The sequence below is a fragment of the Panthera pardus genome, unplaced genomic scaffold (assembly GCF_024362965.1).
Source record: "Panthera pardus isolate Hobbes unplaced genomic scaffold, ASM2436296v1 HiC_scaffold_7, whole genome shotgun sequence".
Lineage (NCBI taxonomy): Eukaryota > Metazoa > Chordata > Mammalia > Carnivora > Felidae > Panthera > Panthera pardus.
In genome coordinates this window covers 63574498-63601014 of record NW_026527002.1, presented here as the reverse complement: position 1 = coordinate 63601014, position 26517 = coordinate 63574498, and the positions used below count along the sequence as shown (strand labels likewise).

Genomic DNA, 26517 nt, shown 5'->3' with positions numbered 1-26517 from the left:
CTAAACTTAAAGAGACACAGGCTTGGGTAGCTGGATTTGGTTCTTCCAGCTTATTAGTCCAACTTGATTGTACATAGCCTGAACTGAAAGTGACATTGAGATACAGAGTAATCCAAGTAGAATCCAGCAATCTTTATCAAGCAAGAAGAGATCTTGGAATCACTTCCTGGAATGTATCATACTTAGAATGTTGTCATTTTGAAGACCTGTCTCATTAGCAGTAAGCAAATGAAGCAAAACAATTGAAAGGCCAGGTTCATGTGGTTGAAATGCTCTGTGCCTTGATGGGGACTAGACCTTCATGGGCTTTCTGCCTCCTCTTTCCATGATGCTGTATGATGAAAGGAGATTTAAAACCCTAGCTCTGCACTTATCTCTTTGTATACATGTGATCTGCCCTAAGGTTGACTTCATTATGAAGTCCTAGAGGCCAAGGCATTACTTTTAATAGAGTCATCAAAGGGTTCTGTTAGACTACATTAGCATCTGACCTTCTGCATGCTCAGTAAATAAGATAACTTTCAGAAAAAAAATTCACTCCATGTTTGCAAATGTTCAAAGAGAAAAAAAAAAAGCCCTGGAAAACTAACTGAAAATATAGTGGGTTCTTGCCATTTTCTTATGATTAGTTTCTTGTCTTTACCCCACACTCCCCTGACCCCAATTCATGTCCATTTGGGACCTCAGAAGGTGACCTGATTTGGAAATATGGTCTTTGCAGATGTAATTAGTTGAGTTCATACTGGAATTGGGTGGGCTCTAAATTCAGTGGCAGGTGTCCCGATGACAAGGCCACATAAAGACGTGTAGAAAGAAGTCTATGTGACAATAGAAGCAGAGATTGGACTAACACAGCTTCTAGGAATACTGGTGGCTACCAGAACCTGTAAAAGGCAGGGAAGGATTCTTCCCTAGAACCTGTATAGGGAGCATGGTCCTGCAGACCCCCGAGGTGATTTCTCTATAACCCAAGCACCAAAGTCCCACCATGCTAACTTGTACGTTGACTCTGGTGAGACTTCTAATCATGAACCCTGAGTCTGGGGCTTTATTATATATGGCTTATAGAATTCCAGAGCCAGTTTCAGAATTTGGCAGGAGGGAGCAAATTTGAAATTGGGGACTGCGGCTATTGGGACTGTCGACATATAAAAATGATACCCTCCCTACATGTCCCGCAGTCAAACCATATTTCTCTTTCCTTATTTTCCTTCAGCGTGCTCTAACACTCTTCATCATTGTCTTGACATCCACCAAACAGGATGGATCATTCAGTCTGCTCCCCCACTTTAAGCCACCCATGAATTCGCCCCGTGATCCAGGTGCCAAACAGTTTGGGAGTTGCGTGAGAGGAGAGCAGCGAGTCCAGGGGAGCTAAGGCTCCTGCAGAGCTCTGTTTCTGAACTTGCCTTCTAGTCCTCTTTCCCATTCTCTGCCTTCTCTTCCTTTCCATCCTGCTCTGCATCCAGGTGTGGGTGTCCCGCAAGGTTCCCGATTGCTGGGTCCTAGGGTTGTTCAGGGCCAGCCAGAAGAAGGCTGCAGGTTGTGACTTGGTACCTTGTTCCCTGTGTTCCCATGGCTGCATTGAAACTTGTTCCTCTCCTTTTGGTGAACTGTCAGGGATCCTTATCTGCCTCTCTGAGAGTTGGTGTAGGGATTAATTACCTAATGTTTGTAAAGCATTTGGAAGTTGATAACTGCTAATTATTATTACCCTGGTATCTGGTCCTTTGTTCTAAGTTCCTAGCAATCTGAAGTGAAAAGGCTTAAAGTAAAAAGTTGCCGAGATAGCCATGATCTCCAAAACAAAAGTTGTGCTTGACCTTCTTCCTCTGTGAACTTGATTTATCCTATTAGTCACTCACCTTGTCTCCAGACCTTCCTCCCTAGCAGGGTAGCTGTGTGAGGTGTATGATGGGGCTGGTTTAACATTTCCAGTATCTGCCATATGGGAAGTGCTTTATATACATTCTCTCATTTAATCCTCATAAAATATGCATAGGAGGCCACGATCGGCATGTTACACATCAGTGAACAAATGCTTATAGCAGTTCAAATCCCTCAGCTGAGAAGTGGCAAAGCCAGATTTTGAAGACACTGCCGTTTGGCTCCAAAGCCTCTGAGCTGTCCCTGCCACCCCTGTGTTCAAGTAGGAGTTAGAAAATAAGCATGTTAGGAAGAGTGACTTGGCACAAGCAGAGAAAAAAAGACCCATACATTGTTTGTTGCCCCTGTGAACAGAGCCCGCGGAACAAAGGAGATGTATAAAGCAAGGGTCCTAGTAACGAAAGCGGTCCCAGCCTAGTAGCCAGGAATTTTGAACTGAAAAAGATGATCTGATTTTCAAGTTGGAGGGACTGTTAGAATAACTTTGTCTTAGCCGATTCTCCCACCAGGGAGGACATTAGACCCGTGAAGGCAAGGAATTCTTGCCCAAGTTTACTTACATCTTTTGTTTGATATTCGTTTATTCTTACTTGATGTGGCGATCAGAATATCTGATATTTTCTTTTAATCAACGTATAGTGGACATACAATATTATATTACTTTTAGATGTAGAACATAGTGATTCAACAATTACATAAATTACGAAATGATCACCACGGTGAGTGTAGTTACCCTCAGTCACCATACAAAGTTATTACAATATTATTGGCTATATCCCCTATGCTGTACTTGAATCCCTGTGACTTGTTTATGTTATAGCTGCAAGTTTTTCCCTTTGACTCCTCTTTACCTATTTCACCCGTCCTCCCATCCGCCTCTCATCTGACAACCACCAGTCTGTATTTGAATCTGTTTCTATTCTTTGATGAGTTTTGTCATATTAGATTCCACATATCAGTGAACTCTTATATTATTTGTCTTTCTCCATATCACTTATTTCACTTATCATATTATGCTCTTTAGGTCCATCCATGTTGTCACCAATGACAAGATCCCATCCCTTTCTATGGCTGAGTAATATTCCATTGTGTAAACACACTACATCTTCTGTATCCATTCATCTGTCAGTGGACACCTAGTTGCTTCCATATCTTGTATGTTGTAAATAATACTGCAATAAACATGGGGTGCATGTATTTTTTGGAATTAGAATAGCTAATATTTTTAAAGGTTTGCTTGCTTACTGTATGTAAGACACTTTTCTAAGCACTCAATATGCATTCATTAATTTCATCATTACAGCTTTGCCTAAGCAACAGTATTATTATTTCTTCTGGAAATACCTGCAAAAAAGGCACTGAAAGGTTTTGGTCAAACTGTCTCTTTGAAAATAATCTTCAGATTTTAGATATTTTAGAGGAAACACGGTCAGCAGTTTTCAAACTGCGTCCCAGTGGTTGCTAGGAACCTCACTCAAAGGTGTGGGTGATGGAAGGATAAAGACAGAAAGTCTCAGATCTCAGCCAGGCTGGAACCCCATCCAGAACCCCATTTTGTTCCATGACTTGTGATGTGATCACAATGAATGAATGATGTGATGTGTCCAATGAATTTTAAAAGGTTGGAAGTTCCTCCTGACCTCAAGGACGTAGGAAACCTGTCTCCAGCAGAGGATTCAGTGACTGTTCTTCCCTCGGGTGTTTTTGATTGAGGTAGAATTGACATGTAACATTCCCTGAGTTTAAGATATACAACATGTTCATTTCATACATTTATTTCTACTTCCCTCAGTTGTTAGCAGAGACTTCTTTCCACTCTCTCAAATTCTTCTTGCCATTTTGTCAACCTTTTCTCTCATGCTCCACAGAAGTGACCATGGGGACAGGATTCAGTTCACCACAGATGTGCTTCGGAGTAATTTCAGGATTGTGTGTCTGTTTCCATTTCTTCCCCTTTGCCTTCTTCATGAGAAACACGATCAGTTCTTGAGACACTGACTGCTGCCGCATCTCATGGCAGGAAGCCGGGATCGAGATGGAAGTTGTCACATCTGTTTCAGGAGCCACGTTTTAATCAAATGTAGACGCGTCCCAGAACTGTTGCATTAATGCTGGGGAAACTTTGGGTGCCAGGAAATTTGGATTTATAATGGAAGTTGTCACTGAACAACAGCACAGATACTCCAGCCTGAAGAAAAGTGTTCTTTGAAAGGCTTTGCAAATGCGAAGCTCACGTGGCATAAAGTATGGTTTTAGAAACCTGTATTCAACATAACATTTTTCTCCTTGGAAGTCTGTTGTCCTCATGGGCCGATTTCTAGCTTCAAGCATTCAGGTAGCATTAAAATGAAAGCTCTGTGCACAGGAACAGTAGAAAACGTCCACTCTGAGTATTCTTACGGCACAGTTAACAAATCCATGAAGCACTCTTTAATAAACCATTTTGTGTTTTAGGGCTTTAGAATTATTCATACATATATATACCATTTGACATGTGGGTGAGTTTGTGACTCCACCATTAGAAATTTCTGTATTTTACTGTTGGCATTCACTGGTAAGGTTTATTTTTGCAAACTTAATATTGTTCTTGAAGAATGATGCTTAGTTGTATTCACGTTTAAATGGTTCCAGTCAAAGTTAATGGATCAGATCTGACTAGGTAAGGAAGATAGGCACTTTGGGGAGGATCATTTGTAGCTTTTCCAGTCCTATTTAATGAACTGGAAAAGTAATTTGCTAAGTTTAATGTAGAGGCTGGAAAAAATTTACTCCAAACTCCCAAACACTTTATGCTTTGAGACTATAACGTGGTCACCTTGCGGGTTACTAATACCTAGTTTTCTGTATCAGTTCATTTTGATCTCTTAAAGGTGCTATTGTTCTGTTGGAAAAAGCAATAGGCTAACCCTGGATATTTTTTTTTTATATATGTATGAAATGCATAATGGAAGAAATATGCCAGGTAGTCATTCACATTCTAGTATAAATAGCTTTTTGAGGATTTCTTCCTTCTTGAAAGGGAGATTTTATTTGGAATTGCTGTAAGAGGTGCATGATCATTTTGTAATGAATTCTTCCTGGGACAACTTTGGAATGGATGGGGAAAGAATGAATTGAAATTGTTAACACCAAGGATATTCTTGGCTTGCCTTATAATTTTTTTCAAGGAAAACCAGTACTTTGTCATACTGTTGCCTTTCCAATGAATACCTTTTTGACATGTTTAGAATTCAGTGAGTCTGCTACAATTTTCCCACCCTAAATTTCACTGGAGGGTCTTAACCATCTGCCAGATATTATGCTAAGCACATTATGTACACTGTCTCATTTATCTTAAAAAAATTCTTTTAAAGTAGGTTCCTCGCCCAATTTGGGGTTTGAATTTACAATTCTGGGACTAAGACTTGCATGCTCTACTGACTGAACTAACGAGGTGCCCCGTGCACAGTCTCATTTAGTCTCCACTGTAGCATTATGAGGTGTATGCCACTTAACAGGCTCTAAATGATGCTTATGGTGCACGGTGATCAGCATTTTAGACATTTTAACCCAATCTTCACAATAATCCTCTGGTATAGGTCCTATTATTTCCCCATTTTACAGATACAGAAACTGAGATACAAAGAGATTTGCTGACTTGCCCAAGATCCCACAGCTGGTGAATTGAGGAGCTGTGATTTATGTTCAGGTGCTCTAGCTCCAGAGAAAACACTCTTAACCATTGTCTGTGCAATTTTATCAGTGAGGAAATAGACGCATAGGGAATAATAACTCACCCAAAGTCACAGGGGCAATAAATAATGGAGCAGGGACTCAGAGTCAAGCAGCCCATAAAAGTACATGACCTACAAAGCTCACCCCTTCCACAATCCTGCCCATCTTCTCTACTGTGATCATTCAATCTTAAAGCCACTTCAATACAGATGTCATTGTGGCACTTACGAAAAGGTAACAATACAAATAGAAAGGGAAGAAATTTTATCATTTATTTATCTTACTGCCTCATTTAATTTTGAATAGATTTTGGATTATGGTTTATTATGAAAGGGTTGAATCTTCACTGAATTACCAGTGTCAAAGAAAACCTTAACCTCATCTAGAGCAGTGGTTCTTAATCTTTAATGAGCATATGTGTCACCCGAAGATCTTGTTAAAATGCAGATTTTGATTCTGTTGGTCTAAGATGGGCCTGGAACTCTGCATTTCTTGCGAGCTCCCATGTGACGCTGATGCTATTGGAACATGATCCATGCTTTGAGTACCAAAGCCAGCACATTGAGTTGTTCCAAGCTGAGCATCAAGATGTATCCCAAGACCCAACGTTCAAATTGGAAGGGGGGAGTTTTCACAGATGAAAGAACACATGCAGAATTGGGAATGATCAACACATCATCGTATCACACATCAGCACATCAGAGTATGGGCAGAGAGGGGTGGCTCGTGAGATAAGACCTGAGCTAACTGACTCTCGGGATTGGAAGGGACCTTAAGGGTCACCTGGTCCAAACATCCAACTGATGTTTTAATCCTCCCATATCCCTGCCAGGTCATTTCATCCCTCTGGGTTAAGGAACTTTCTGTGCCGAGTGGAACTAAGAGAATTTTAAGATAGTGCCCGAATCACAGAAACAGTCAAAGCGAAAGGCTGTGATGTCTCCTACCTCTCCAGACAGACATTTGCCTCCATAATACATTTTCAGAGCCTTTGGATATTCTTCAAAAGCTTTCAAACCTTACCATCTTGTAATAAAAACAATGTACTCTACCAGAGAGCCATCTGGACGTGCTTATTCCCCCAAGCATCTGCATGCCACTATGAAATAATGATTTCAGTGCTGACTGACAGGTGAGAAACAGAGACAGATGTCTGACAGTTGGGCTGCTTCTTGGCTGTACCGACGACACATACCGGGGCCCTTGAGAAACACAGTTTCAAGGATCAAGAGTCCTGCGGCCGTGAATGGTTTCTTCTCATTTGGATTTCACAACCTGAACTTTGGACTCCTACCATTGGGTCTTCTGATTGGGGGGATGCCAGCTTCTCCTTTCTAGTCACTCTTCCTTCACCTGTTGTTTGATGATGCCCTGCTTTCCATTTCAGGTGCCCGGGGAGAGTGAGAAACAGTGGAAGCCGGCCCTGGTCGTACTGACCGAGAAGGACCTTTTAATCTATGACAGCATGCCACGGAGGAAGGAAGCCTGGTTCAGCCCAGTTCACACGTACCCTCTTCTTGCCACCAGGTAGCCATGACCTTGTCTTTGAATCTGATATGTTTGCAGCTTGAAGCTTTTCTAGTCAATTACAATGATTTCAACACGTTGTATTCCTGCTTCCTGTTGCATCAGGAACTGAGGGCTCCTGCAGAGTAGAGCCACACGTTTTTATCCAGTTGATTATCGTTTATGGCCAAACCTGGGGCAACACAGAGACAAAGAACAAACTGCTTTATCCATCCTGAAGGAGCAGTGACATCTGTGAGAAGGTCCCAGCCTAGTCTCCTTCCTGGGGGGTCTCCACCCCATTCTTTTTGAGGTGAACTGTGCACATGTGTTTACAATCTTGAAGTTTAGGGAGAATCATCCTTCGCTCGGTGGCACAGAGATTGTCATGGGATGCCCTGTTGTGCTTTTTAAAGTTTTCTCGGCACGACAGACCCCATAGCAAGTTCTTCCTCAGTAGTATGGTGCTTCCTATGCATGTGGGGCTGCTAGGCGTGTGTCTGTCTCTTAGGACCTTCCGTGCACAGCTATTGTTCATGTGACCTTTTTTTTACGTTTATTTTTTATTATTTTTGAGAGACAAAGACAGAACATGAGCAAGGGAGGGGCAAAGAGAAAGGGAGACACAGAATCTGAAGCAGGCTCCAGGCTCTGAGCTGTCAGCGCAGAGCCCGATGTAGGGCTCGAACCCATGAACCGCTAGATCATGACCTGACGAAGTCAGATGCTTAACCGACTGAGCCACCCAGGTGCCCCAATGTGACATTTTTTTAAAGTTTATTTATTTTTTTATAGTTCACCATCTAAGGATGGTTTTTACATTTTTAAATGTTTTTTTAAAAGCAAAAGAACAAAAATATTTCATGACATGTGAAAATTATGTAAAATTCAAGTTTCCAAGTCCATAAATACAGTGGTACCGGAACACACAGAAAAAAAAAATTTTTTTTAATAAAGTTTATTTATTTATTTTAAGAGAGAGAGAGGACATGCGCACAGGAGGGGCAGAGAGAGAGGGAGAGAGAGAATCGCAGGCAGGCTCCACGCTGTCCGTGCAGAGCCCAACACAGGGCTTGATCTCATCAACCATGAGATCATGACTTCAGCTGAAAGTAAGAGACGGACACTTAACCGACTAAGCCACCAGGCGCCCCTGTCCATGTGACATATTATCTTAATGCATCAGGTGTTTATCCCCTTGTTGAAAGTCTGTATCCTGAGCACAAAAGCACATCAAACCTGAGTCTTGCCTTCAAGTAGTTGACAACTCCCAGACCTGGTGCCATTCTCACATTCTCACAACTAGAACCAAAGAAAGATTAGATGATAGTCTCTGTATTCCAGATACTAAGAAGAGAAATTGGATTCATCCTCTTAGAATGATTTTCAGGAAAGGGACGGCTGGGTAGCTCAGTCGGTTAATAACGTGTTTGACTCTTGATTTTAGCTCAGGCCATGATCTCACAGTTTGGGAGATCCAGCCCCGCATTGGGCTCTAGACTGGCAGTGCTGAGCCTGCTTGGGATTCTCTCTCTTCCTCTCTCTCTGCCCCTCCCCTCCCATCTCTCAAAATAAATAAACTAAAAAAATAATGATTTTCAGGAACAAAAGTTTAAGTAAAATTTCTAGGTAACTCTCAGGCAAATTGGAAGTAAAACTTGCCCTAATTCATAGCTTTCTCCTCATAGTTTGAAGGCATTCTGATTAGTGGAGGCTGCTTTTTTTTATTGTTTATTTTTTAAAGATTTTTTAAATGTTTATTATTTTTGAGAGAGAGAGAGAGAGAGAGAGAGAGAGAGCATGAGTGGGGGAGGGGCAGAGAGAGAGGGAAACACAGAATCTGAAGCAGGCTGCAGGCTCTGAGCTGTCAGCACAGAGCCCGATGAGGGACTCGAACTCACGGACTGCAAGATCATGACCTGAGCCGAAGTCAGACACTTAATCAACTGAGGCACCCAGGCGCCCCTGGAGGCCGCTTTTTTATTCATGCATGCGTGCATTCAGGATTTTAAAAATTCAGTTCCTCAGTCACACTAATATATTTCAGGCCCTCAGCAGTTGTGGCTGGTGGCTACTATTTTGGACAGCACAAATTAACATCTCCGTCATTATAGAAAGTTGTATTGGACAGCACCACCCTAGAGCATAAATGACCAGCCCAGAATCTGTCCCTGTTCGGGCAAGTGACTGGACTGGCACACGCCCAACGGCAGTGCGTCAAAAGCACAGGCTGCCCCACGGGAGGTTATCTTGCAGGCTCTTCAGGCCACCAGCGGCTCAGGGGGCTGGGTGCACAGGCACAGGGACTGGCATCTGGGTAGGTTTGGGTGGGGCCCCAGAAATATCCATTACAGGCTCATAAGCCACGTCTGGGTTGTGAGCAACGTGCATGCGTGGCCTACATCCGCTACGGAAATCGAAAATGGAAACCCTTTCAGTGCAAACTGTGCTCATTTAGAACAGAAGACGTAGCATCGCAACCTCTACCATGTTAAACATAAAAGAGAGCAGTGGCAATGGTTGACCTCCCAGTTAACTGCCTCCTCTTTCCCAAATTACCCAGCCTCACTACTGACCTGCTGAAGAAAAGTGTGTTATCGCATGTGCGTATTAGCCCTAGAAGGAATGATCAAATTAGGCTCATAATCATGCCCTTGGTCTCCAGCTGGTAGTCTGTTTGGCAGAGGATGTTCAAGATGTGAAGGCGGGCCTGGCTGTTCATTCTTAGCTCATCCCCTCAAGCTAGAGTTTCCGTCTTAGTTTTCCTCCTGCCGGAAGAGTGCTTCGCCTGGGCTAATCATGTCCCCTCCCTCTTTGAGAGTCCTCTCATCTGTTAAATGCATCTGTTAAATGCTGCTGTCTCTCCAAAGCCTAGCAGAGATAGACTTTGAGAAAATAGGTTCCTAACGGACCCTTTGGCTGGTGCGGCAGCCGCCATGGTTTGTGTGCCTTGGATAGGATCGTCTTCCCTCCGCAGCCCTGTGGATGTTCCTAGAGGAAGACTTTTGGAAAGCAGACAGAAACAAAAACAAAAACAAAACAAACAAACAAACAAACAAAAACACAAGGAAAACGACCCCTCCCTTCCCTGGAATCACGTGATCACACTGAGGGGTCGCAGCCCTTGAGTGGCTCCAGGCTATGGAGCAGGGTTTACCTCAGCTGAAGACAGAAACCATTCTATCCTTGCAGACCGAGCTGGCTCTTGGAGATGGGAGGCTGGGCTGGCAGGGAAATCACTGCCGGAAGAGGTAGAAGTCAAAGGGAAACTCTGGATCCTTCTGTTACAGAAGTTACCCCAGTGCTTCCATTAGCTGCTTCCCTAGCCACATAGCTAAGCTCATAAAGTGATGTATTTACTTTCTGTTTATTCCATAGTCACATATGACAGCGTGTCCCTTCTTTTTTATTGAATTCTTTTAATGTTTATTTGTTTTTGAGAGAGAGAGAGGCAGAGTGTGAGTGGGGGAGGGTCAGGGAGAGAGGCAGACACAGAATCTGGAGCAGCTCCAGGCTCCGAGCCGTCAGCACAGAGTGGGACTCACAGACCAGTAGATCATGACCTGAGCCGAAGCTGGACGCTTAACCAGCTGAACCACCCAGCGCCCCCACAGTGTGTCCTTTATATATGAGCGTTTGGGCACGTAGCCTGTCTAGTAGCATTACTTATCTCTGAGTGCAGTTTTCTGAAGGAGACTCCTGTCTTCTTAAAACCTTTTATTAGGGTGTGATTTACAAGCAGTATGTACACAAATCTTAAATGTGCAGTTCAATTAATTTTTATTTATGAATACAGAGCCACGGTGTCTAAAGTTTTACTATAGGGCGTCTACTGATGAATCATCTTTGTGTCTTTTTTTTCTAACGAATCATCTTGAGTGATATTATCAAGAAGGCCAAGGTAGGACTATTTGCACATAGACCCAGGCAGTAATCAACTGGTGGCTGAGCTTTGTGGAAGGAGCGTATATCAAGGCCAGGTGTTTACATGGATTTTATCCTATTTGGCAAAACTTCCAATTTGAGAATCACCTGGCTGTTTGGAGGTGATTCTTAACAGAGGCCAGTCCTGAGGACGCTGCCCTGGAGATTCTAGGTTCCAGAGTCAGGAGTATGTGTTTTCAGCAAGCATCTGGCAGGTGTGGTCCTCAGGATGACCACACTTAACCCCCACAACCCTGGAAGGGTTAGACTTTATTCCTGTTTCACAGATAAGTAAACGGAGGAACTAAGAGCTTAAGGAGCTCACCTTCAGTCATACAGCCAGTAAGAGATGCACCTGGGATTCTGATTCTGCATGCACCTTTTTAACCCCTGTTCTCTGCACACTCCCCGAAAAAGCACGTTCCTATTCCCTGGAGTTTTAGTGGCTCTTTGTGCCAAGCATGTCACATAAATCTTTCCTTAGCTTTCCTGACAACTCAATTATGCAATAGGTAGCTGCTCAGATCACACAACAGAGTGAGGACAGGGCTCTGTATGCCATCGGAGACCTAAAGTTTCTACCCATGGCTTAGACTGGGGGTTCTCAGAATGGGGTCCTCAGACCAGCAGCATGAGCACCCCCTGGGAACTTAGACACGCGGACTCTCCACCCCACTCCAGACCGATGGAATCAGACACTGGAGGTAGGGTCCCCAGCCCGTCTTTGAGTCAACCAGCCAGCCCCCCAGGGGCTTCTGATGCAGGCTACAGTTGGAGAACCTCTGATTTGGAAGACCATGCTCTGGTGCCTCTCAGACTCCCAGGGTTCACAATCAGAGGGGCACTTCACGGCAGGGATGTGCATCTTTCTTCCTGGTGGTTCATCAGAAGTCTTATGTTGCCTTATGTTGTGGTGACCACCAAAGAATTAGTTAGAAGGCTGTCCTGGGTCTAGTGCTCACAGAGTCATCAGAAGCTCCCAAAATGTACTGTGTGGTGCCCTGCTTTTTCACTTAACATGGTCCCATAGGCATTTTCCACTGAGACTTTGCACTCTACCTTAGCTTCAATGTAGTGACTACATAGTGTTCCATTGCATGGATGCTCTGGGGAATCCCCTGGGGCAGGTTTGGGGCACAGATTCTGGAAACTTATGGCGCGCCTCCAAATCCCAGCTACTTACCAGCTCTGGAAACTTGGGCAAGTTTCGTGATCTCTTATTGCCTCTTGTCCCACATCTGTAATGTGGATAGTATCTCTACCTACCTGATAAGGAGACATGGTAAGTGCTAAATAAATTCGGTTATTATTACTTATTTACCTTTTCTCTCTTTTGGAGTTTAATAAGTATATTTGCCACAATTTAAAAGCAGCTTCAGGGCGCCTGGGTGGCACCAACTCTTGATTTTGGCTCAGGTCACGGTCTCACGGTTTGTGGAATCGAGCCCACAACGGGCTCTGCTTGGAGAGCGTGGAGACTGCTTAGCATTCTCTCTCTCTCTCTCTCTCTCTCTCTCTCTCTCTCTCTCCAAAATAAATAAATAAACTTAAAAAAAGAAAAACAAAATTTCATCACACTGGAAATCCATAGGTCATCATTATGGAATCATCTAAGAAATCTTTTCAAACCCATCCTGTCAGCAAAAAAATAAAAATAAAAATAAAGCAAACAAAAAGCCTGAAAAACCATCTCCTTAAAAAATAAAAACAACAATCTACTCCTGAAATCATTGTTGCACTAAATGCTAACTAATTTGGATATAAATTTTTAAAAAATTAAGTTAAAAAAAATAAAAATAAATAAATAAATAAATAAATCTCAAAAAAAAAAAACGAAAGAAAGAACTTGGGGGAGTTGACAACTAGGGGGTTCTGTTTTGGTCTTAAAAGTAGGAGGCAAAGTCGTCTGCTGCAAATTGGGTGGGCAGGATGCTTGAAGACAGCAAGGCATTACTTCTATTCAAAACATCGTGTATGAGATTCCAAAGACTCTCTGATGAAGGCTTTAATCAGAGTTGGAAATAGTAGGGAATATATCCTCATAGCTCCTCCTTCTCTTTTGCAAAAAACATGAACCCAGACTTTCTAGATGGATCCCTACCTTAGATTTTGGGTATGGGGTTTCCTCTGTGGAGGGGAATGGGAAAAGGTGGTATATAGAGGAGTAAAGGATGAGAGCAAAATCATGAATGGGTGTTGAATTCTATTTTTTCGGATACATACTGAGATGATTATGCAGTTTTGAATTACATTAATAAAGTTTCTCATGTGGAACCAAAAATAAATAAATAAATAACTTAATTAATTAATTAATTAACTAAATAAAAACAACAACTTTATTTAGTGGTGGAGAGGAAAGATCACAGTATTGGATTTGACACTCGGGTTCATACTCTGGGTTTGCCCAGTCAGGCCCCAGTTTACAGGCTGTGTGATCTTAAGCAAATCATGTCACCTCTCTGATCCTGTTTCCTCCCCCTGAAAACTAGGATCCTAATGTCTGCTGCAGAGTGATTATGAAAATGAAAGTATGGCGGTGTCAGTCAGCTGGGGCTGCTGCAACAAAATACCACTGCCTGGATAACAGATAATTACCTTCTCACAGTTCCAGAGGCTGGAAGTCAAAGACAGTGTCAGTGTGGTTGGTTTCTGGTGAGAGCCCTCTGCTTGGTCTGTGGGTGGCTGCCATCTTGCTGTGTGCTCACATGACCTCTTTGAGTGCCTGCGGGGGGAGAGAATGCTGGAGCCATCTGGTGTCAAACCGCCAGAGCAGGGCCACAGCCTTAGGACCTCATTTAACCTCAATGTCCCCCTCTTTGGCCCTGTCTCTACATATAGGTGGCATTGAGGGTTAGGTCTTCAACATATGAATTGAGGGGGTGAGGGTGGGGCAGGAGTCAATCTTGAGCCTTGACAGGACAGCCTCATTTAGCAGAACACTGGCCCACAGCAACTGGGCAACTGGGCAACTGGGCAACGGCCCGTGCCCCTCCCTTTGCCTTAGCCTTGAGAGGCAGTACTATTCAGAATGTCAGAGACAGTCTTTTCTCTTGCACAAGAACTGGCCAGGGCCAGAGCCAGTAGGAAACAGGGTTCTTTTAAAATCGAGTTAGTTCCTCAGACAGTTCATAGTTGATTTGTTGATTTGTTTAGGGTTATTTTTTGATACTTTTTTGTCGCTTCTTCCTTTCTTTCCCTTTTTCTCTCTTTCTTTCTTTTTCTTTCTTTCTTTTTCTTTCTTTTCTTTCTTTCTTCTTTCTTTTTCTTTCTTTCTTTCTCTTTTTTTCTTCCTAACTTCCCTCCTTCCTTTCCTTTCTTCCTTCCTTCCTTCCTTCCTCCCGTTTTTTTTTTTTTTTTTTTTTTTTGGAGTCCCGGGCACATTTAATTTATATTTTTCTGGAAAATGAAAATTTGATTGTGTTTCATAGCAGTGGCATCAGAAATGCTCACAGCATGTTCTTGGTGTCGATCACCATGCAGGGAAGTTTACAAGCCGTTGCTTCTCCTGCTGACAAACATCTATGGTGCCTACGTGCATCCGCATTGCAATTTATAGCGGTGTGCTCAGGAACTTTTCAAACACGTTGTAATGTTAGCTGTTCTCATCCCTCAGCTTTTATGAGTCCTTGGGAAAACTTTTTTTTTTTTTTTTGCTTAGCCAAAGCTTACTTGATGTCGCTGAACATGAAGAAAAAAAAGGTACTCTTGCCCATATGGAGGATGTATGTTGTTTTTTTCTTTTTTTGTCACTGTCATCATAATTGGCAAGTGTGACAGGCCTACAGGGAGAGAGGATTAAGGTGGCAGTATTTCTGGAATTCTAGAGGAGATTTAACCCAGAAATTCTGCACGCCCAGTTCCAGTGGTTGGCAAAAGATTGGGAAGCACAGAGCTTGCAAAAGTAATGAGGCTCTGAGCCCAGCTGTCCCACCTGTGGGCCCGAGAGAAGGGGTGGGGTCTCTGGGGAAGAGGAACTGATGAATTGCACTTTGCTCCCCTGATGCCACTTGGGAGCCAAAGGCACTGGCACTTGTATTAAACATGTTGGGTAATCCTTGGTGTCTAAGGAACTAACCTGTTTTCTCAGTGCTAAAAGGAATTGCTGCCCCAGGCCAGCCTCAGAAATTTTAGGAATGCTTTCCACTGGGGAAGTTTGGCCAGTCGCATTTGTCAAACATTCAACTACAATCAGCTTGTGGTTTTCACACTAAGTGTGGGAGGCTTCTTCACTCTTAGGGAATGTGAGCCTGTGCCATAGGCATTCCCTAGGGCAGCATAAGAGGATCTGCATGCCCATGGAACCACACTCTGTCAGCCTGAGAAGAGTGGAGTTGGCCTTCACACCCATTCTTCCCGTTTGTGTGAACCATACCTGGTGTTCACACTAATGGCCAGCCTCCTTCCTGCCCTCCTTCCTGTTAATCCAGAAGCTCCTCAGAGTTGGGTGGGAGATAAGCAGAGTGAGGGGGTCCAAGGACTTTGGAGTCAGACAAGGAGTTGACCCCAAGACCTCTACTTGTCATGTGATCTTGGGCAAAATATCAATTTCTCCGAATCCAAGCCTCATCTCTGTGAAGGGCAGTAGTATCTTCTGCTTCATTCAGCTATTGATAGGAACTATTAAGACAGTAAATGTAAGTGTTTAACATATGACTGAGACATAATAAGTGATTGATAAATGTTAGCAATTGTTAATATTGAAAAAATTAATTGAAATTGATGTATGAATAACTGATAAGTAAGTAGACATATTTGATTCCACATGTAATACTGCATTTATCAGGGACTCGTAGTGTCTTAGATCAAAATTGTTGAGATATAAGGACTGGGCTAAGAGTTTGTTGCTTTAATTTGTAGGGAGGGGGAAGTGAGAGATGGAACGGGGAGACTGGAACCCCTCAACTCACACCAGAAAGCTAGTCCTTTTTTTTTTTTTTTTTTTGGAGAGAGAGAAAGAATGAGTGGAGAAGAAGCAGAGAGGGAGAGAGAATCCCAAGCAGGAGCAGCTCCACAACCTGAGATCTCACAACCTGAGATCATGACCTCAGTCCAAATCAAAAGCTGGACACTTAACTGACTGAGGCACCCAGGTGCAACACTGCAGGAAGGTAGCCTATTGATGGCTTCTTCCTTGGGGCAAGAATGTCCAGTTCAGTTTAAGAAATGTTTCACAGTCTCCTGTTAGGGGCCAACATTGTACCAAGGGCTGATGGTTGGGAAATTATATTAAAAAAAAGGAAGGAAGGAAGGAAGGAAGGAAGGAAGGAAGGAAGGAAGGAAGGAAGGAAGGAAAGAAGGAAGGAAGGAAGAAAAATATGAGAGATAAAAGCCAAGTGTTATAAAAGCTAATTTTTCAGGTTATTCACTCATGGTTTTGTTTTCCCCACAAAATAGGACAGATTTTAATTGTCATTACTTTCCATGGAGAAGTTCTTGAAGATCTTTTTAGTATACCTATTGTATACATATTGTGATGTATGTTGAACTAATTAAAACACAGATGGGATAAGGGAATGTGGAAGAGATAACCAGAAAACTCAAAGAATATATTTCAAAATTAAAGTTCTAAGATTGCTAAGCGTTAAAAAAAAGAAAGACTATGAACTTGAAAGGAAGATTTTCCAAGACATTAGGCTATCATATGTGAGAATATTCATCAGACTGTAAGCCTTGTTCATCTCTGGAGATGGCAAGTGCGTGGGGGTGAATTAAATCTGTGGGTGACCTGAAGAGTTCATTATTCTCTCTCTCTCTCTCTTTTAAATATAATTTATTGTCAATTTGTCTAACATACAGTGTATACAGTATGCTCTTGGTTTTGGGGGTGTATTCCCGTGAGTCATCACTTGTATACGACACCCAGTGCTCATCCCAATAAGTGCCCTTCTCAATGCCCATCACCCATTTTCTCCTCTCCCCTACGTGCCTCCCCATCAACCCTCAGTTTGTTCTTTGTATTTAAAAGTCTCTTATGGTTGGCCTCCCTCTCTTTAATTTCCTTTCTATCTACAGTTGACACACTGGAGTTTGGCCCCTTTTCGTGGTATAGTGGAAAGCTTATAGACTTTATAATCATGTGGGTTCATATTCTGGACACTCACCTGGCCAGCTACCACTTTAGCACACAGAACCATGGATTCCTTGTTGGTAAAGTGGAGCTTGTGATACGCTTTCCGGGGCATCGTGGAGACCCAGGGAGATAGTGTGTCAGTGCAACGGGTCACAGAACAGGCATCGGTTTTCCTCCCTCCACATTACTGCTAGCAGCTGGCTGTGGGAGGTCATGAGACCAGGGAGAACATGTGTCCGGGTCTCTGGAAATCCAGCTGGATTCACTAAAAGTCAAAAATTGGCTCTTTTGCTGCTCATTCTCCTATATCACCTTGGTCTTTGCTTACAGTCAGTATCCCTCAGTAGTATCTTTTGGAGAGATGGGACCTTGCCTAACCTTTCAAAAAAAATTTTTTTTAATGTTTATTTACTTTTGAGACAGAGCATGAATGGGGGAGGGGCAGAGAGAGAGGGAGACACAGAATCCGAAGCAGGCTCCGACACGGGGCTCGAACTCATGGACCGTGAGATCATGACCTGAGATGAAGTCGGACACTTAACCGACTGAGCCACCCAGGCACCCCTTTGCCTAACCTTTCAGCACCGTGTTCAGATGAAAGTTTAGGAGGTAGAAAGGAGGCAGTTGTGAGCTCTTCTTGGCTGAGGGGCAGCATGCTGGTTTCTGAGCAGCCCTTCCGCCCTGACAGTCCGGAGCTTACTAGTGACTTTTCCCCTCACTTCTTTCCTAGTCAGCCCGTTGGCTGCTGGGCTCCGGTGACTAGTGGATGGAAGTAATCAAGTGCACCAGAACCATTTAAGGGATCTGAACAGTTGTTTTTCCTTTTCTTTCTTTCTTTCTTTCTTTTTTTTTTTTTTTTTTGGCTTGCATTGTGACATATGCTGGGAGATGCTAATTACAGCAATTAAGCAAGAATGTAATATTGCTTAGCAACCCAGTTACCTAATATGTAATTTTACTAATTTGGCTGAATCTGTGTGCTGTAACTGTTTTTGTTTTAATTAAGGATATTAATAATAATGTTTTTGTGTGGGACATTTTATGCAGCATTTTCTAACACCTATATCCGGAATTAAATTAGTGCATAAGCATCCTTTGTGAGACAGGTTTTTTTGTTTTTGTTTTTCTCAAAACCAGGCATGCAAAGGGATGTGAGGATCCAGAAACTGTGTGCAGCCTAGTACCTCAGTAGAGACACCTTTTGCTTGGCCTTCTTTGGACATGAAGGAATTTCTACCACCAGGTTCCCCCAAATATTGAACAAAGAATTTGACCTGCAAGTGGGCTTATCCCACAGCCACATGGAGCCTTGTGGGGTCCACCTTGTGAGCCACTTTGGGCAGTGAACTCATTTAAAAACATTTCACCCTTAGGGCGCCTGGGTGTCTCAGTCAGTTGAGTGTCCAACTTCAGCTCAGCTCATGATCTCACGGTTTGTGGGTTGTGGGTTTGAGCCCCGCATCGGGCTCGTATGCTGTCAGCTCAGCGCCTGCTTTGGATCCTCTGTCCCGCTCTCTCTCTGCCCCTTCCCTGCTCATTCTCTCTCTCTTTCAAAAACAAGTAGACATTATAAAAATAAAAACATTTCACCCTTTCTTTTTCTGGGTTAGGGACCCATTTATATATAAATCTTTAAATTTATGTACACTGGATCCATGCTAGCCATGAATGTGAAATCTTAACTGACTTACTTCGTTGATAAAATGGTACCTTCCACTCTCAGACCAGAAAAGGTTAACTCTGACTCCCTAAACAAGTCACTGCTAAAAACACCAGTTGCTAGAGATGGATTTGAAGGAAGAAACAGGAGATGGATGTTAGGCTAATCCCATAGAGTATCTCATCCCAGTTACCTTTCAAGATCACTTTTTGCCAGGATCGAGTTAATCTGGAAATGAGCATTTAGCAGATGTAAACCCAAGTTCTTTGGATCTAGCATGAGCTATGGTTTCATGATGGGAGACTGAGGGTGGGAGAGAAATCACAGTGTCTCATAACAGTCATTAATCACAAACTTCTTAGAAAATAATCCTCCTTGTATTCTAGCTATTCATTCAACAAATATTTGCTGAGTGTTTGCCACGTGCCTGGAATTGTTTTAGGTTGTACACATACAGTTGGGAACAATCAGATAAAAAGTCCCTCCCTGATTGACCTAATGAGAATAGCGGCTATTCCTATATATTCTGTTCCAGGCGCTGTTCCACACAGCATTCATAGAACTCATTTCATCCTTAGCAACAATACAATGAGGTAGGCATATTGCTACCCCCAGTTTGCATTTGAGGCATCTGAGGCATGGAGAGTGTTTGAGACTTGCTGAGGTCGCACGGTTGGCAAATAGCCCATTTGGGCTATCTGACTCTCTCCTCTGTCGCCTCATCTCTGTGGCTTCACTCTCCGGGCCCACTCGGTTTATGTGGGCCTTTCATTTGTTCCCTTATTCATACTTCCAGATAATAGGAAATGTCACATCTTGCTGGAGTTGGTGGAGTTTGCTTCCAACCATGGGCATGTGTATTTGACTTCCGTAACCAGAGAACAAAGCATGTCCTTGGGTTTCTCACACAGTTTCAGATAAAACTTAGAAATTGGGTGTGAATTACAGCTTGAAAGCCTGTCCCAGGGTGCCGGTATTTTTCCCTGACTGGGTAAGAGAGTTATCTTCTCTTGAGAGACAGCATTTCCTTGGTTGCTATAGTTTAGTCCCTGCCACAGATAAGAGACAGATGGTCATATTTTTGAGGATACACAAATAGCTTAAAATGTAAAATAATTGAAATATAAATAATAGCTATTTCAGAGTCCCCCTTGAGACTGCAGATCAGAAAATATCCTTGGGAAGAATCTTGGGAGGCATGTAAAGAGGCTGTTCTGCAAGAATAGGACAAACTCTGGGGCGCCTGGGTGGCTCAGTCGGTTAAGTGTCCAACTTCAGCTCAAGTTGTGATCTCATGGTTAATAGGTTTGAGCCCCGCGTCAAGCTCTGTGCTGACAGCTCAGAGCCTGGAGCCTGCTTTGGATTCTGGGTCTCCTTCTCTCTCTGTCCCGCTTCCCCACTTGTGCTCTGTCTCTCAAAAATAAATTTAAAAACTTAAAAAAAAAAAATAGAATAGGACAAACTCTAGCAGACACATTCTATTCCTTAAGCCCTACCTTTCTAAATGTGCACGTGATGACTTTTAAAAATCTTAATGTCCAGCTGACATTTACTTGCTACTTAGTGTCCAGAATCTGGCTATGGTAATGTGTTCCTAAGCGTGGTCTGCAAGTGAAGAGCCCATTAGGGGGCCTTTTCACTGCCGCACGTTTCATAGCATTTCAGAATAGGTCAGGCGTGTGTGTGTGTGTGTGTGTGTGTGTGTGTGTGTGTGTGCTTTCCTTTGCAAAATTGAACTCACATTTTTTAAACATTTGGAAAACTTGTATTCATGCAGTTGTTCAGCCAACAGGTAGTGAATCCCACGTGTCAGGTAGAATGCCAGGCACCACAGAATCAAGGAGAGATGCTCGTACCCTGAAGAGCCTCTGAATCTAGCAAGGGAGAGGAGATGGTAATCGTAAATGCTGTGTAGGGACCCGGAAGAGGGGCACCTACAGTAAGGAGACCATACCGCGTTTGGCCTGGAGCTCCAGAAGATTGCTGTGCTGTCCACAGCAAGTTTGTTTCCTCCCACATATTTTTACCCTGGACCTGTCAACTTCAACACATGAGCAACAAACCCCACAGAGTGGTGTCCAAGGACCCCTGCTGGCTGCCATGGAGGCTGTCTCAGTCTTCCTGGAAGACCTCCTACCTCACCCTGCATCCCCGGAAGCAAATCGTCTGCTCCAAATGTGGCTCTTCCTGGATGGGCCAAGGTTCAGGGATGGCTTTGATCCGACTATAGACTCTCAAGGGGAGAAGTGTCTGTACTGTCCTCAGGAAGTCCCTGTCCAGCCTATGCTTGGGCACTTCCACAGACATCGTGGACACTTATGCCTGCCCCTCCCTCCCTCCATTCCTCACACAATGTCTTCTCTTTGCCAGACAGGCTATATCCAAACGATGTTCTTTCTGAAGCAGTTTTGGGTACTCTGCCGTTTTGATCATTGTCTTCAGCATTAGGAGTCTTGCGTGGAACTGTATTTCGGTATCACTGCTTTCCTTTGTAATTCTGTTTACTTTATGATTTATACACGTTGTTCAGAATAACGGTCCACAGGGCTTGGTGCCTAGGCCCAAATGCTGCGTTTTAGGCATGGTCTGACCAGCATGGGCCCACACAGGGCCAGCACCTGCTCTCATTCTGTTAATTGAGTTTAAATTCACGTTAGTGCTGTTGGTAGCTCTGAGTCAACTAATTTCCAGTGGTGCTTCTACATCAAGTCTCTCCCATTCTAATTTTGTCGTTGTCGTTGTTTGTTTTGGGCTCAAACTACAGTGCTTAGCAGTCTTCCGTCTTGATTCTATATTTCGTCTTCTTACCAATTTTGGGTCATCTGCTGACTTGAGGTGCATGCCCTCTTCATACAAGTCACTGATAACAATGTTTAACAGGACAGGACTAAGGCCATAGCTCTGCCTCCATTCCTAATTAAATTGACTCGTGATGTCTATGACCCCTTAACAAAGTACTCTTCCAGCTGATAAGCTTTGTACCCAAAACTTATTCCTTTTAAGTCCAAATGAATATTAAAGGAAACTGTCAGTACATTTTTTTTTCTGAATACTTACTTCATCTATTACTTTTCTACTAATCTGGTTTCTGCATAAAACAGTTGGTGTAAGGAAGCCATGTAGGCCCTCATGGACTCCTATTTCCTATTTTCCAAAGTCAAAAAAAGAAGGAAAGAAAGAAAGAAAGAAAGATTGCTTTTTAAAAATCCATTACTGGGGTGCCTGGGTGGCTTTGTCAGCTGAATGTCTGACTCTTGATCTCATGGATTGTGAGATCGAGCCCCGCATCAGACTGTGTGCTGAGAGCACAGAGTCTGCTTGGGATTCTCTCTCTGCCCCTCTCTCTTCCCCTCCCCCATTCACTCGCTCTAATTCTCTCTCTCTCAAAATAAAGAAACATTTTTTAAAAAATCCATTACTGAATTTTGCCTGGGAACAGGGCCAAAGAATCTATTTTATTCCATGTTTTGAAAACCAAGATATAATTTTCACTTTTCCAGTTCACTTTTTTAGAACAGTCTGACTTGTTCTCCCTGATTTCCCAAAGGTCCCTGCAGAGTTTCAATTATGAAGCATCTAAGCCCTTCCGGTACGTTGGTGTGTAATCTTCCCAGGAAGGACTTGAGTTCATTTGAAGCATCAGGGTGCTGTCTTCCAAATGCCACTCCCTTCTTGGCTTCCACTGCCCCTTACTTAGGCTCACATCTCAAAAACGTTATTTTCATAAAGCAGCAAAGAAAGAATTCATAAGTTATATTTTCTTTCAGCCACTCATCAATAACACTGTTTGCCTGGAGATACAGAGCTGCCTAGTCCTTGTCTTTGTATACCATAGACATCTAAAAATAGCCCCTCGTGTTGTATTTGCCATTGTTAGGAAACCTTCCTTCATATGGACCCTCGATTGCCCATCTAAAGGTTTCTTTTGAATAGTGGTTTGACTCCCAGTGAAAACATCCTGTCCTTTGCAGTGGACATGGCCCTTGTGGGTCCTGGTGTTACTTAATTTAGAGCCTAGGTATAAGGGGGGCACCTGGGTGGCTTAGTCGGTTAAGCATCTGACTCTTAATCTCAGCTCAGGTCATGGTCTCATTGTTCATAGGATCGAGCCCCACGTCGGACTCCATGCTGACAGCACAGAGCCTGCTTGGGATTCTCTCTGACCCCCTCAAAGTAAATAAATAAACTTAAAAAAAAAAGAACCCAAGTATTGGATTCCTAAGATCTTAAGGACCTTATACAATATTGCTTTAACTTCTGCTGATCTGAGGTACTTGTGAGCCCTCTGAGATGCTCAGTGAACAATCAGACAGTGCATTATCCAGTAGTGTATATCCAATATTATTTTATTGGTTGGAGCTGGAAATATACAAGTTCACCTGCAGAGAATGATTTCACAGAACATTTATAAATGTAATCGTTGCACTATTTTTCTCTATCTCTTCCTTGTAGCTGCCACTCCTATCACTGTGGCAGCCCACATAATAAAAAAGAGGTAAGAGAAAGGATCTTGGTCCTACCCTGTCCAGTGGCCTTGTCTCATTTTTGCAATGCCATGATTTGTAAACCAACCAACTCTGTTCGGACTTCTCAAGATGGCATAGTGGCGCATGTCCACATCTCTACATGTTGTCATCCACTCATTACTGTTGGCCACAAAAAGCAATTCGTTGGGGATGATATTAAGAACAAGGAAATCTATTATTTCCGATATCTTGGTAGGGATGAAATGACAATTATGTTGATAAATGTAGGGTCTCTTTGTTCTTGTGCCAGAATCCACTGTTGCCTTTCCTATGACGGAACAGCTTTCTCTTGAGGTTCCAGTTCACCCTCTGAAGGAAGATCTTCTTAATAATCAGATTGCCCCAATGAAGAGGAATAATTCTCCATCTGTCCACTTGACTCTGGCTCATCTCTTCCACTTGTGATCTGCCAGAGGCTGGTTCTGACTTTCTTTTATATTCGAGGAGTGAGCCTCTAAGAACTGGGGCAGAACCTGAAGTGAACTTCATCTCCTCCAACCTTGGGCCACATCTGTTGTACTCACACCATGCCTAGCCTTGGGTCTGCATAGAGTAGGTGCATTTATGAGTTGGCTATGGCTGCCATAACAAAATACTACAAAGCAGGTGACATAAGCAACAGAAATTTATTTTCTCATAGTTTTGAAGGATAAAAGTCCAAGATCCACGTGCCATCAGGGTTGGTTTCTGGTGAGGGTTTTCTTCCTGGCTTATAGACAGCTGCCTTCTTGCTCTGTCCACACTTGGTCCTTGCTCTTTGTGTGTGTGTGTGTGTGTGTGTGTGTGTGTGTGTGTGTGTAGGGAGGGAGATCTCTGGCATCTCTTTTCCTGTAAGGGCAGCATCCTATTGGTTAAGGGCCCACACTTATGCCCTTACTTAACCTTATATAGTCTGTATTTCCAAATACAGTCATATGGGCAAGGGCTTCAACATAGGAATTTTAGGGGGACACAGTTCAGTCCGTAACAGGGAAGTATTCCATAAATGTTTGTAGGATGTATCAGTTGGCGAATGGCGAAATCTTGATTGATTGATTGAATGAATGAACTTCGTGACTTTTTTGGTGGTCATTTGGAAGTAGAGAAGAGACCTGAACAGAGCAGGAAGCTCCTCTAAGGCCCCTTGGAGCACCGTGAATCAAAAAAGATTCTGTAACTTCAACTGGCAGGTCTCAGGGTCTCTCCTGTCTCATTTGCCGGAGGCCAGTTGGTTTGTGTAAGGGATTAATGAGGCCACAGGTGTAGGTTCCATCCCACGCGGCTCAGTTAACTCCATGTTGAGAAAGGCTCTTCCATGGCCGGTGTTAAGTCTGAAGAGCGAGGCATGGACAGTTTAGAATAACCTAGACATATGGACATGAAGGGCCACAGAGAGGAGCTCATCCGCTGTTCCAACACTGAATTGACACTAATGTTATACAAACAAAAAACAAAGCATGTTTGTCGCTCTGAGTCAGAATGCATGTATTTTTCAGTGGAATACAAGCTCTGGTCCTAAAAATTAAAGTGAAAGATCTGACTTCATTCCAGCCTCATAGCCTTCTAAAGTGAATCTTTAAATTGTATAGTATCTGTTGCTAAGTGGAGATTTCAAGATAAAAAAAAAATACCGTAAGAAGAAATGAAATCACCCATAAAATGACTCAGCATTTTAATGGATTTGTTTCCAGGTTTTTCTCTTACATGGTTGAATTGTGTATCTAGAGACTTTTGGTAGATACATACACGTTTCCCCATATTTGCCATCCGTGTTTATAAAATAACTTTCAAGGTCTGTGTAATACTCTACGCAGAGGAGTACATGTACCTATATGCATCGTGTGGATACTGGGATGTAGTTCACTTGATTTAAAAATTTTTTTTATGTTTATTCATTTTTGAAAGACAGAGAGAGACAGAGCACAAGCAGGGGTGGGGCAGAGAGAGAGGGGGACACAGAATCTGAAGCAGGCTCCAGGCTCTGAACTGTCAGTCCAGAACCCGACACGGGGTTCAAACTCAGGAACTGCGAGATCATGACCTGAGCCGAAGTCGGATGTTCAACCGACTGAGCCACCCACGCGCCCCAATTCACTTGTTTTTAATCTGGAAGATGTTTTTGTTACCAGTATGCACATGAGGTAGCGGAAAAGAAATTTGCTTTATCTGATTGTTTACCTACAGCTTGGCACATTTCATTAACCAATAGTGATGTACTCAAAAGAATACATTATTCAGCATGTCTGCTATTTTTCAGATAGCAAATCAACTTATTCTTTAATATAGATATTAGATAGTTCACACTTGATCAGTGGAAAAATCAATTTCTTCTCTTCCCTTTTCTTTTCAGTGAATGAAATTTGGCGAGGAGACGGATAACAAATTTAGAAGTGGTGCTCCCTCTTAACTCACTGGGTTTCCCCATCAAGGACGCCCTGTGCATAGTGTTGGTCCGCTAGATACAGGCCTTTCTCATACCTTGTTAGAGTCAGTTAGTAATTTCATTCCCTATACCCAGACCTACCAAGTGCAAATTTTCCAACAAATTAAATTTCCAGTTATTATTGGCTCCGATTTTATAGTCTCTCTGGAGAAAAATTAATATTGGTAGGAAATTCATAAAAAAGTGACATTCTCCGTGAGGGTGGTACATCTTCTTCTCCCTTCACTTGTGCCTCAGTGTTACATTTGCACTGGCCCTGATTGTGACAGCGCTGATGCCCCCTCAGTGGACAATTTAGGGTATAACAAATGAGAACATGTCCGGCTAGGGAAGGCGTAAGGGAACTAACGTTTACTGAATGCTTCTGATGATCACTGAATACTGAATTAAGTGCTTTTTTTTTTTTTTTTGTACTTTATTATAAAGAATCCCAAGCATGGGAGGCAGGAGTTGTATTTTTAAAATAAGGAAACCGAGAGGTGCCTGGCTGGCTCAGTTGGTAGACCGTGTGACTCTTGATCTCTCAAGGTTGTGAGTTCAAGTCCCACATTGAGCGTGGAGCCTACTAAAAGAAAAATTCATCTTGCTTATATTAAAATAAGGGAAATGAGGGTAGGGGCACTAAGGGATGGGATAAGGGTATGGAAATAATACTGAGTACAAACCGTATGCTGGGTCTGTGCTAGATGTGGACAGATTAGAATATTATTATTTTATGGATTTCACAGATTATTTCAGTTGATCTTTAAAACACTACCTTATGAAGTAGGGATTCCTAGAACATTTAACACATGGCAGAATAGGGGTC

General features: G+C 42.9%; 1 protein-coding gene across 2 annotated transcripts in view; it reads left to right on the top strand.

Moving 5' to 3' along the window:
• SNTB1 (syntrophin beta 1) overlaps positions 1–26517 on the top strand; it is a 234551-nt gene that overhangs the window by 193551 nt on the left and 14483 nt on the right. For both annotated transcript variants that reach the window (XM_019459936.2, XM_019459937.2), the window contains exon 5: positions 6989–7128. In XM_019459936.2, coding sequence (XP_019315481.2) covers positions 6989–7128 — 140 coding nt within the window. The remainder of the gene's footprint in view (positions 1–6988; positions 7129–26517) is intronic.